The 13997-nt window shown below is 39.9% G+C and overlaps 1 protein-coding gene across 3 annotated transcripts in view; it reads right to left on the bottom strand.

Annotated features, from left to right (window-relative positions):
* ntrk2a (neurotrophic tyrosine kinase, receptor, type 2a) overlaps positions 1-13997 on the bottom strand; it is a 91207-nt gene that overhangs the window by 26497 nt on the left and 50713 nt on the right. For all 3 annotated transcript variants that reach the window (XM_031308871.2, XM_031308872.2, XM_031308873.2), the window contains one exon: positions 4704-4892. In XM_031308871.2, the coding sequence (XP_031164731.1) occupies positions 4704-4892 (189 nt within the window). The remainder of the gene's footprint in view (positions 1-4703; positions 4893-13997) is intronic.

The following is a 13997-nucleotide window of genomic DNA, read 5'->3' as shown; positions in this document are numbered from 1 at the left end:
ATAGCAAATACATTGATGTGTGCAGAGCTTTTGTTGGCAGGAAGATTTGGTGTTGTTCTCACCGCCTTTCCTTCTGTTTTTTTAATTTGTCTTTTTTAGATCTATAATGTGTCATTGCAACTACTGTCATTTTGTAATCATGTATTCAAGAATTTTTCATAATTGCTGCACATAGCAATCAAATTTTATTTTTTATGGCCTCATAGCGCTCATAAATTCAGCTTTTCAGCTGTCTGCCTTTGCCAATTTCACACTCCCTCTTCCACCCTGCTTTCATTATTAAACTGTCTCTTTGTGCAGTTGCTACACCCCTCTTCTCCTCAATCAGTATCTTTAATAAAGATCTACAGAAATATTATTCCCCATTTACCAAAATCACTCTTCCTCTCTGATGTTTTTCTTAATTAGTACTCGTTTTCCATGCTTATCGTATTCACTCATTTTCCCTCATTTAGCATCCCTCCATCCAGTCTCATTATCTTACTCTCCCATTCCTCATTTAGCATCCCGCTGCTCCATCATTTATTTCTCTCTATTGCCCCTCATCTGCTAAACCCATCACTTTTAATCAACATCCTCTAAACATTAACATCCAGGCACATTTTCTTCCCCATTCTGTTGCTCCATCACTTGTTTATGACGGCTCTGACAACATTAACATCAAAAGGAATAATATTTCCCATCAACCACCTCCTCCCCCATATTTTTTCATCTGTCCTCCAATTTATCCACAGCTCCCTATACAGCCACCTCACACACCTATCCTCCTTAATCAGCATCTTATAAACAACCAAAGAAATGAATGTCTTGGGACATAATTACTCCCCCCTTTTTCCCCATCTGCCTCTTCTTCCCTTCCTCCTTCCCTCATCTGCCTGAAATCTTTCCATGACCCTGGATGCTGACATACAGTAAAATAGTTTGGAAATTGTGCATTTGGTGTGAACCAAACAATGTGATATGTCAAAGACACAATAATGTTTTACAGATTCTTTGAAAACAGGACCAATAGAGACTTCGAACATTTTCTCCATGAAATTCCGCATACAGTTGATGTCATGACTCAAAATTTTCCATTTCACTACACCTCCTTCTAGGCAGCCTCTGCTCCCAATTATATGCCCTCCTATCAGGAGGTGTAACTAATTGTGACCTACATTTTCATAAGCTTATGTGTGTGTGTGTGTGTGTGTGTGTGTGTGTGTGTGTGTGTGTGTGTGTGTGTGTGTGTGTCTGTGTAAATAGGTGTTTTTCAAGTACTGTACGCACGTGTTGCCTTGTGGGTAACATTTTCCAGAACACTGTTAATCATAATTCCCTAAATATAAAAAAAATACAAACCCCATAACATCTGCTGGGATGAAAACAGTGAGAACATTGAGAGACACTGAGACAAATCCAAGAGGAAGGTGTAACATAACAAAGATGAAGAAAGAGAAGTCTCTTTCAGTTTAGGGCCGTAGTCCCCTTTATTGCCTCTATGAGTTTAGCATTTTTTTTAAAAAGAACCTAGAATGACTTTATGCAATTAAAAATGTACACATTCAAAGCCAATTCCACTATTCTGTGACTCAGTGGGCCCTATTTTAACGATCTAAGCGCACGGCGTGAAGCGCCTGGCGCAGGTGCATTTAAGGCGTGTACGAATCCACTTTTGCTAGTTTAACGTGCGCCAGGCGCATGGTTCAAAAGGGTTGTACTTAGTGTCTTAATTAATCATAGGTGTGTTTTAGGCATAACATGTTATAAACCAATCAGAGTGTCATCTCCCATTCCCTTTATAAGCCAGGTGCGTTTGGACCTTGGCGCATTGCTATTATGATGGCAGATTTGCCTTAGCAGGAAGGAGAGATTTTCAGGAGAAGAAACTGATCTGCTTGTGCGTGAAGTGGAAGCGGCCGGCAGATCATATCATAATACTATTTCACATTGTAATATTTTTATTTTTAATCTTTTGCATGTTTGTGTGCTGCTGTCCCTGTGTGTGTAACAAGCATAGTGTGTGCGCGCTGTGCACGAGCCTAGGCACATTTTACTAATGCGTTGTTAAAATAACAATGAAATGCTGCGTTTTTTACTTTAGAACGGGTTGGTCAATGGCGCGATCACTTTCCGCTGCCTCAAGATAGCAATACGCCAAGAATGCACCTGAACACACCTCCCTGTAAGACCAGCACAGCCATGGGTGCACAGATGGGCGCAGGTGCATTTGCTATTTAAACAAACGTGGGCGCTGGATGGGAAATTGACAACTGCGTCGGTCTTAAACTAGTAAAGACACTTGTGTCGGGCTTTGTGCTGCGCTGGGTGCATGATAGGGCCCCAGTATGTTTAAATTTGACTCCCGTAAGGAATACTTTGACATTTTGGAAATATTATTATTCACTTATGACATAGATGAAGGGATTGATATGTAACTGAAGCCAGCAGCCCAAAGATGGAAAACGGAGGGAAACAGCTAGCCTCCTTGAAGTTGCTGTGCCTGGCCAAGAGTCCTCTACATAACTCCAGATGTCATTTTACACTTTGGTTTTAGCACTGACTTATTAATTATTTTTAAGTTTTAGTGGTGCTGGTAGGTGGATTATGTTACCTTTGCACAGATCCAGGTTAGCTGTTTCCTCCTGTTTTCAGTCTTTATGCTATGCTAACCAGCTGCTGGTGGTAGCTTAATATTTACCATGTAGACATGAGAGTGGTGCTAATCTTCTCATTTAACTCAAGAAAGCAAGAAAGCAAATAAATGTATTTCTAAAATGTCCAACTATTACTTTAAGGCCAACAAAATAATAAACACAGTATTTAGAAATGTATGTTGGGAAATAAAATGTAATGCTTTGCTTTATTGGTCAGAATATCCAAAGAGCGAGAGGTTTTCTGGAAAGAAGAAAATAATCTGATACTAAGTATAGGAAAATAGAGACAGTCCTTCTAGTTCAAGTTCAGTTAATAAGCAGTTGTTGATTTGTAGACGAATTTCCGAAAGAAAGTCGCTCCATTAAATACAACTTAAATAGCTCACTCAATAAATAAAACATAAAAATACAAATACTTAAGTCACTTGTTTTGGTTTCTGGGTGGGGTTGTTGGTGGGAAATTAATTTATGACCTTAGTATTTCTATAATCCTCACTATAGCCCTGCTTCAGTTGCTTGACATGCACACTGCCTACATGCATGTACTGTATATGTGGGGTTAGAGATACACAAACACAGTAGTTACAACCTATGCAAGTCCATGGGTGTTTTTCAAGTCTTTGCTAATGCATGTGACACTCTCCATCCATGGTAGCTACTCTGTTGTTAATATTGTTAATGAGGTGTTCACTTCAGAGGTAAGCTGCACAACTGAAGCTTTGCAAAACAGATAATAGCTCCCGTAATTACACACGGATCCATCATCTCTGTAGAGTAATTGTTGCTTTATTGCTGCCAGGAAGAGGCCTGTGCGATCTTTAAAGTAGAAAATGTATTCAATATTACAGGCCAAAAGCTGGTTAAAGCCAATTTTTAAAAGCTCCTGGCATGCAACCTTGTGCCACTTTGCCAAACTGTCTCCATCAATGGCTGTTACTCGGGTCAGAAAAAAGAGTGCCAAATAATCGGTCAGATACTTTCAGTATTTATGCTGCCTGTCTGCGAGTCAAAGAAGTATACAGAGTAACAGCTGTAATGGCTGTAATACAGTATATTAAAACACACACACACACACACACACACACACACACACACACACACACACACACACACAGGCACATACACAAATGCAGAAGTACATTATTGACTTTCATTGAGCCTTAGCTGTTTCATTTTTGTCTTTGGGCTGTAAATCCTAGTCCATCTTTCAGTTATACTGCACGACCCCCCCATTATTACATCTCCTTTAACCTTGCCCTCAAAGAAAACAGCACACACACACACACACACACACACACACACACACACACACACACACACACACACACACACACACACACACACACACAAACAAACACAATTTACTGCAACGCAAGGCCAAAGCCTGAACAAGCTTTTATTACTTGCCAATAATCCTAATGTCATGTTGATGGACCAGGTCAATATCCTTGTGTGCTCTCTGTCTGTCTCTGTCTTTGACGGTTGTCTCCTTCTGTTCTCCTCATGTTTCTCTTTTCCTCTATTTCCATTTGTTTCCTTCTTCTTCACACTTTCTCTGAACACTTTGCCCTTTTGTCTCTTGCTTTGTTGAATTTGTGGTGTGTACATGTTCACTGGTCACCCTCAATTTCTTTTACCTGTAACGGCTCACAGACACTTGTATGTTTTGCTACCTTAGGCTCTGGCAATATACTGTATGTGTATACGTCACACATGGAGGTCTCGAATTTATGAATGATTTTGTGCTAAACGTATGCTGGAACACACACATACACACACACACACACACACACACACACACACACACACACACACACACACACACACACACACACATATATATAAATAGACTTTCTATTTCCCACTTCTCCCATTGACAGCTTATCATCAGCAGCTCCAAGGTCAATGCGATGACAGCAGGAATGATGTTGCCATGGTAACCTCCGTGTATCACACAAATGGACAGTTAGCTTGAATACTTGGGAGTATAGCTCATAATGGAGTGATAAACATTTTTATCATAGTGCATTTGGGTACACATTAAAGATAAATTAGGTTTTTACTCACATGTGTCAGTTTTGAGCAGGCTGTTTGTGCTCCTGAAGTACTGAGGGTTTTCTATCACCGGGATCTTGGTCATGCCAATGATTACCGCGTCAGGGCCCATCTCTGAGGATGAAGGAGTGTTGCTGCCATTGGAGACGTGGTGAAGAGGAGAGGCTGAGTCATCATCGTTACTGATCACCGAAGATGGTCCTGAGAGAGCAGAGAGAGAAGGAGTTCAGTTTGTTTATCTTTACAATGAGGTCCTGCATGTGAGACGGCAGCCATGTTAATAGTATAAGGACACAAGAGAATTAATTAAGTTGTTAAGCTGTTATTAGCAGAGATTGAGGAGATTAGATCATAAAGAGAGGAGGTTAAGCTGCTATTATTGATCACAATAGACATCTAAGAGAAGGAGAGAGAGACTAGATATAGATATAGTTCATAACATTAGTTTGAGCGCGTAAGCTACAAAATGAACAGTCTAATTTGTATTTGTGTGTTTTTAGCAACACTAATCACCTCTAAGTTTTCAGTGACCATATAAATAGAGTTACAGTTTGTTACTATCATTGTGTTTGACACAGGCTTCAGGACGCTGTGTTGGCCAATGCACATTCCTAGTAGATTAGTTGATTACCGTGACATTGTATTTCTGCTGTTTACCTGGTGATCGTTGTGACGAAAGATAAAATTGTTGCTGCCATGATAACTTTCCAGAGCAGTAAAATCCTTCCTTGTTATATTACAAACTGCAGATCAGTGTTTTGAGTGCTCATAAGTCATCAAACTCATGGATCTGTTACTCCAACTGAACTGAATCAACTGGATCAATTTCCTGTCTCACTCAACAACACAGCCCCATTTTTTAATGCAGTTTTCAGTCAGAACACCACTTATTGTATTCAGGCTTTCACCCCACCTAACCTTCTTGCTATGTAGAAGGTGGAGGGAGGTACATCTTTGGGCTGACATCATGAGCCCCATTGCAATGGCCAACACTTACACGTCTTAATGTGCAACAGCACTGTAAGACTTTAAGTCGGAGGGGGACCGACAACAGCATCTGACAAAGTTAAGACTACTTTTTGTAGGATATGTGGATGAGGAGGTAGCAGTGCTGACTTGGGTCATCTTGTTTGGATGAGAATCAAATTTCTGCGTGTGTGGAAAATGAGTAACTAAGCCTGGAACAGTCCCATAAGAAAGCCAAGCCTATGGAATAGCACTAGGAACTTTGTCAACAGTGGTTGTTTTCATGTTTGAGTGCTGGGTTATTTTTTTTAGGTCAGGCTCTGCAGCATTTAATGATGAAGTCAAGGAAAGAGAGCGATGAAAGAGTATTTCTACAAAGCTGGAGGATAACCGAGGGAATTAATGTATGCCCTCAAAACGACGTATGCCAGTATTCTAAGAACCTGGTGGAGTAAAAATCAAGAAAAGGAAATCCATATTCAGTGTTCTGAGTTGTTATGCTGCTATTATCTGGTAAAACATCTCTGTAGAGTATGCTTTTCTATGTCAAAACTTAGATTTCGGTCACTTTTTCAGTTAGAAAACACTGAATATTAAATTCACGTTTCAGCAACAATGTTTTTGAAAGCAAAAATGCAGTAAAAACATAAAGCAGGCTCTGAAAACAGAAGAGAGGTGATGGCATGAGTCAGACACTGAGCCCAACCCTTTTACAGAAAAAACGTTTATTTTGGCAACAGAACGGAGGTGTTATTAGTTTCTAATTAAGACCGTGAAAATAGTCCATGAAGCTGATTCCATCAGTCCAAGTTTCAGTACACCTTCATGACATTGCAGTTATTTTCTGTCTTTAGGTTGTGTGCCAAAGCAAACAATACCAGCACTAAATAGCAGCTATATTTGCAAATTCAGACTGGCAAACACCAATGCTCACACACTCTCTCACACATGCATAGACACACAGAAATAAAGCTAAAACACTTTACAACATGACTGGGTGGGCTTCTGTCACTGTTAACCCCTAACATGTCACCTTAATACTTACAACCTTAAAGGATATGTTCACATTTTTGTCCTTAAACAATATCCATATGCCCCACAATGCTTTACACACTACTGCAAGCATTACTGGTCGCTGTAATTGTTCCTCCTGTTGAAACACGCAAGGATGAGGTTGGGATGGATGGATGGGTCAACAAAACATTGGACACGTCTCTAACACAGGAGGCCGCTGTTTGTTTCCTGTTCCCCTCCGCAAGTCAACGTTGTTTTAATAAGCATGACCACAATCGTTCCATAACTACATGCTTATTATTGTTACCATGACGACGAAGCTCTCCTAACCCTAAGTACTTATTTGAACCAAAACTGTGATCTGTCCCTAAACCTAACCAGATCAGAATAATTTCTATAGAGGGCATGGAGAGGACTTGTTGCAAATTACATAAGTGTATTAGTGTGCTTCTGCCCTGATAGAAGATAAGCTCAAAGTTACAAAGATGTGGAAAAACTTGCCAAAGTAGTGTCTTTTTCACACTCCCAATGGGCCAAAGTTTAAATGGATGCAGGGTGGTGACTCCCACTATTTCTTGTTTTTTTATTATTATTATCAATTATTAACTACACACACAGGTCTGTATTTTTGTAGTTCTCATGATGTCCTTTGAAATTACTCTTAGCAGATGATAAAATCACAGGAGAAAGAGCTTCCAATGCTAACACACAGAATAACTTAATAATAACCGGCAACGCTTGTAAATTATCTTAATCACTCAGGTGCATTGAGGGGTTAGCAAATTACTGCTTTTTAGTGCATTGTCCTACAAGTACTGTAATAAAAGCTTGTGAGTGATTGTCTATTTCACGCTTCTTACTCATTTATGCATTCTTCACTGATTTAGGGGTGTGAGTGAGAAAAAGCGTGTGTGTGTATAAGGATCTCTTAAAGAGCATAATTGGATGCTTCCATCTAGTCTTGTTCTTTCATCAGCTCTTCACCGTGTGTCAGTTGAAGAAAAATGACACTAGAGACAAGTTATAACATGGGTCTCATCATAGACAGGGAAACATTTAGAATTACACACACACACACACACACACACACACACACACACGCACACATACACGCACGCACACACACACACACACACACACACACACACACACACACACACACACACACACACACACGCACACAGTGAGTGAACACAAAGTCCTCCAGACCTCTTCAAGACACCCAGCATAAGCCTGCAAACATTTTATTATGAGTTGAGATTGATTTCCCATGAGCACAAAATACAGTAGATGTTTTCCCTCTCAAGTGGTTGGTTCTGCTGAATTATAACACTGGTTGACATCGTTCATTTCCCTTTTTTCCTGGCCTCATATCAGGCTCTAGTGCTGCTGACAGGGCCTTGATTGAGAGGGAGAAACTAAAGTGTGTGTGTGTGTGTGTGTGTGTGTGTGTGTGTGTGTGTGTGTGTGTGTGTGTTGGGCTGTAATGTCTTCCCACAGCATCTTTCTGTGTCCAAGATCAGACTTGTATGCTAATGTGTCTTCTTTGAATGAATGGACCCTATAGAGTGATGAAGGGGGAGCAGCAATGAATACCAAACAACTTGTGGGGTGAATTAAAAAAAATACTGTTAAACTATTTGCTTTGGACCAAATTCTCTTTGCAATGTTCTGATTTAGACAAAAATAGAAGAAAAGGTAAAAGCCCTGTTGTGATAATGCAGTTTTCTAGATCATGTTTTTTTTATTTCTTTTTTTTTATTGATATTTGAATATTTTTTTGAGACTAAAATGAAGATTGTGGTATCTGAGGGCTTATAAGTTTAAATTCTGTTATAAAGCTCAAATGTGCTGAGTCATCATGAGCACTGTGGTAGTGAAGTATGATTTACCTCTCAGTGGCGTGATTTTTAAGGGGATGTTCTGTGTGGTGCGCTGTGATTGGTGGCTGAGTGGGTTCAATGACTTTATGTGTAGTGTTGGAGCCCCTCAAATGGACTCTGACCTTTACTTTGCCAACTCACATCTTTTTATGTTATCTAACATATTATCTAAACATATCCCTTATAACCCATGTTCTCGATGCAGCAAGAGAGAGTGTGTCCATCGGCCGTGTACTCTCCGGGCTCTGCAGGGGTTGTAATTGGTGCTGAAAACTTGATGTAATAAATCTTTAAATACAATCAAGACAGCATCAGCGAATTTCTCTTCAGACACATCATCACATCATCGCCACTTAAAGATACCACGAGATAAAAGTAGGATTTTGACCTAAAAGGCTAATCCTTCAGTTTCTTTTGAAAACTTTCATTCAAAACTACAAGGATGCAGCAGAAAGTTGAATTATTGTGCCATACTAACTTACAGCGTAAATACTGAATGAGTTGTACATTTTATGTATTTTCTTAAATGAAGAAAGGGTTTGTTCCCCCCTCAAATTGAGATTACTGTATATCAGCATTACTAAATACGAGGTAGCCATTGTGCATTGTTACAGCTGAGAGTCCTCAACAGCGGGCTGTTCACAGAGGACGTGGTTTCCAAATTTGTCTCACATTCTGCATTCAAGAAATTGAGCTGTTAGTTTTGGGCTGTTCAAGTTGTCTAATTACTTGCAATGTTTGAGATTATCTCAATGTAACAAAGGGAAGGAGAAAAACATGCTACACACAAGAGCGCAGGTTATTGTCTGTCAATATGTGTGTGTGTGTGTGTGTGTGTGTGTGTGTGTGTGTGTGTGTGTGTGTGTGTGTGTGTGTGTGTGTGTTGGGAGGGGCTGAAGATCATTAACGCAGAGAGGTCCCAGGGTCAGATCGTTATAAATACCGTTAAGCTAAGGGGCAACAAGAGCCTGCGTGCATGTATATGTGTGTGTGCATATGAAAAAAAGAGGTGGCAGAGGGCCCACAGAGAGTGACTTGGTCAAAGGGGGATGAAAGATGGAGAGCTAGGGGTGGAGGGAGGAAGAGAGAGATGGACAGGAGAGGTGAAGGTATAAGTGGGGTCAGGTCACGACCCGACACTGTTAACAGACATGGAACCGATGTTTAAACTGGTGGAGACTGGAGCTCCTCGTAGTCTGGCGGGGAGAAGCTCAGGTTAACAGTCAATAAAATATATTGCCTTGCTTTCAAAGATCAGTTCATGACAGAGGTGGGTGGCAGTATGATGAACACTTAAAATGACAATTACGTCATTGTTTATACGTCTATTATTCTTTTAAATCACATGTAAAGGCACTGTGTTGTGATTGTTAGGTGTTTGACAAGTCAGTGTAGTGGAATGATTGTGGTGAATTTAAAGCTGGTTACTGTAAATTGTGGATTTCGTGGGAAAGTTGAAACATTGTCACCAACAACACGTGCAGATGCATCTTCAACTCATTTTGTTCCACCCAGGATGAATTTACACCCACATGCCTCACTTTGCATTGGTCTTTAAAATGAAATCGCACCATCTCTAGAATTCATATTTCATTCAGTTTTAACACACTTTTAGTGATGTTGCTGTGTTCCTGGCTCTGTACTTCTGATGACTGAAACTATGAAATAAGATCCAACTGTAGGTCTGATTCCTCATCAGGTTTGTGTAGCAAAAAAAAACAAATGGCCCTGTGTCTGGTTGAACAGCTGTTTCTGTCAAGGGAGGATCGGGCAACACTGCCATCCAATCCATCCAAGAGTACAGCTCATGAACAGTGACATTGTTAAATTAATGACCTCTAGTCCACACGGCCTGCTTCATTAGAGGTTTATGTTGAGTGCTTGAAATTAGATGCTTGGTGAAACTAAGCAGATGTGTTTCGTCGACATACAGTAGTTATACAACAAATCCATCCACTTGTGGGGAATAATAGAAACATTAGTGCTGTAGTGTGAAAAAACAGGTGTTGACATTTCTGGACACCCATCTTGTTGCTACAGTGTTTCTGACATATAGAAGATAAACAGGAATTAAATCAACTGTAATTCAGCCAAAATGCAAACCTAAGGGAATTCTGCAGAAATTCAGAGATATTACAGGAAAATGGGCGATGGTACAACACACCAATGATTGTGAGTCACACAGTTACGTCCACATGAACAGCACATTCTTTAGTTCTTTGAGTGAGTTGCTGCTGTAACACCGCTGTTGTGGTGGAAGCTCGGGTTTGGGGATCTGGAGTAGAGCAGGAGTTTTATGGCAGGAGCCTACAGTATACTGGAGCCGAGTTAAAACGATGACTTTGAGGGACTGTATTGATCTCTCTTGGGCTCTCTGGGTACACCTCAGACAAACTGAAGCCATTTACTGCTGCACGTTGCCCAGGGCGATGGATGTAGAGAGGCTATTAGGGGATTTAAGGACATCAGGGCCTGTCAGTCAGTCACTCTGTTAAAACAGCTTGGTTGTCTGATGCCTAGAGAGGAACAGCGGGAGCAGTTGTTAGCAGATAATAGTGGAGTTCATGACTTAAGATTACTTTATTGGCAGTATAGTCAGTGAGCAGTGAGGTCAGAGCGCAAGATTGGTTGAAATATGGGGGTTTAGATACACTTCAGAGGTGGTGATGGACAGCCCAGATGTAAGGTACAAGTTGACAAAAACAACACATTGACCAGGCAAATGTTCAGCTCTTATTTGCTATCTGCAGTTGTAGCCATTTGGTACATTTACTGCAACCATTTTGGCTCCAGCTGACTGAATATTATGTACCAGAGCAGAAACTGATCAATTTTTGAGGTATTCTTAACAATTTCACAGGCACAAATGCAGAATCTTTGGCTCCCATATAATAATTTTGCCTCTTGATAAAGAATAATTGACTACAAATTGAACAGGCAAGAAATTTCTTCAAGTAAACCCTCAAATTCTGTCTCTTTTGGACGTTTTTATCCAGTCAGTCAGTGGAATAGTCACTCAGGCTTCAGGGCAAACACAGGACTGCTGCCTCTGCTGACCCCAAAGGTCTCAGTGACCCCTTAAGTCCATCACATACGTACAAACACACCCTCACAGATGACTGGTAACCTGAACTCCGTGGTCTCTAAACTGTGCTGTCACCCTGCTGAACACAGGAAGTAATCTATCGATCTGGGGGGAAGGGGGATGGAGGGATGCAGGGGAGAGAGACAGAGAGGAGTAGAAACAGCAGAAAGGAGAGTAAAGAAGAGCATAAAGAGCTGCAGATTTGCAGAGTGGTTGGCTGACAGACTAAGGGATAAATAGAGTCAAAAGCCTGATAACATCTTTAGCTAATAATCTTATTTCGCAGGAGAGATTTCTGTATTTAGTTCTTCTCACTGTTTCAAAGTGAGGCAGGGGTCAGCTGGAAAGGGGGATGTCACATTACACCCATGCACCAGTGAGGATTTAGTTGAAACAAAATGTGATGACAGTTGTGGGGTTGTTTTCTTACGTTTCCAGGCCACTGTCAATCAAATCTGATCAATCCACACCCACACAGCCCTGATGAAGCCCATTAGCCTCAGAGTTTTTAGTGTTGATTAATAATTAATAAGGATGTTTTTACCAAACTAACTTTGATTCTTGCTGCCTTAGTCATCAAAAAGTTGAAAAGGTCTTTTTTTTTTATTGTCTATCATTTGATAGATTAATATGATCTGTTATCATATTGGATTATACATAAAACCGCAAACAATTTAAAAGAGAAACAATGGAAGTACAGACAAAGAATAAATAGTATAAGATAAGGTTGTCATATACCAGAATTTCTAACTTTGATCCAATACTAGTGTAAAAATAACAATGCTTAACACCTCTTTCGATACCACGGTAAAAAGATAAAAATTTCTGAGGCAAACAAAATAGGATTTGTTTTTTATTTTCTTTGTAAACAATCTGCATACAGAAAAAAAGTCAGTGCACATTCGTAATAATGTGATTGTTTGATTGAAAATCTCATTATAGATCAGTTTTTTTATAGCTTCAGTACTTTTGATACTATTGAATGTAAAATTAACAGAGACCGTATCGTTTTAAACACGTGATATTGAAAAAGTATCAAAGCATAGATACTTTTGACAAACTTAGTATGAGGCAAGAATAGAGGAAGAAGGGCTAACAAAGAAGAAAGGGTAGAGAAATAGTGGGATGGAGAGAGTAGATGGGTAGAATTTCCTCTATGCTGCAGTTTTGTAAATGTCCATATGAATCTGCCTGTACCAGCCAAAAATCCTCCTCCTCTTTGGCCTAATGCAGAGTCCTATCACATTCCCCTTTTCTCTGTACCAACAACTGGTAAAAATAGACACTTCCTCTTCGCTCTCTGTCTCCCTGCGTCTGTCTCGCGTCATGCATCTCCTTTCTCATCTCCATGCATGTGTCTACCACCCCACTTTCTTTCGTCATCTTGTTTTTTCCCTCCTCTCTCTCTTTCTTACTTGCCCCCTCAGTCTGATCTTTTCTATTTTTAATATTCAACCTTCTCATATGACACACTGTAAGACCAATTCCTCCTACTGAATGCACTCTGGGGTGGTCAGAGATGTGAAAACTAAGAAGCAGGGAAGGAGGTGACAGTGAAAGGAATTAAAGTGAGAAAAAGGACTGTGTTTCTGGTTCTGTAATATCAGGCCATATAGAACCAAGCATCTGTTCAATATGGAGAACAATGCTTCAAATAAAAATGAATAAGTACCCACATTAGAACATATTTATAAAACAGAATCACATCACAACCTTTTTTTCATCTTACATTAGCAAACTTGTCTTTGACCTATTAGGTAATAACTCTTAAATTAATGGTTAATAATAAATAAATCCTAGAGCTGGGCAATATATCGATATTATATCGATATTGTGATTACATTACATTACATGTTGTTTAGCTGACACTTTTATCCAAACGACTTACAGTTGCTATGTATGTCAGAGGTCGCACGCCTCTGGAGCAACTAGGGGTTAAGTGTCTTGCTCAGGGACACATTGGTTGATGTATCAAAATGGGAATCGAACCTGGATCTCCCACATCAAAGGCATGGGTCATATCCACCCCCATATGGTGATATGAGACTAGATATCGTCTTAGATTTTGGATATCGTAATATGGCATAAGTGTTGTCTTTTCCTGGTTTTAAAGGCTGCATAACAGTAAAGTGATGTCATTTTCTGAACTTACCAGACTGTTGTAACTGTTCTATTATTTGCCTTTACCCACTTGGTCATTATATCCACATTACTGATGATTATTTATCAAAAATCTCATTGTGTAAATATTTTGTGAAAGCACCAATAGTCAACACTACAATATCGTTGCGGGATTGATATCAAGGTATTTGGTCAAAAATATTGTGATATTTGATTTTCTCCATATCGCCAAGCCCT

Source organism: Sander lucioperca, chromosome 2, assembly GCF_008315115.2.
Source record: "Sander lucioperca isolate FBNREF2018 chromosome 2, SLUC_FBN_1.2, whole genome shotgun sequence".
Lineage (NCBI taxonomy): Eukaryota > Metazoa > Chordata > Actinopteri > Perciformes > Percidae > Sander > Sander lucioperca.
The sequence above is the reverse complement of the archived record's forward strand: the minus strand, read 5'-3'. Positions and strand labels throughout refer to the sequence as shown.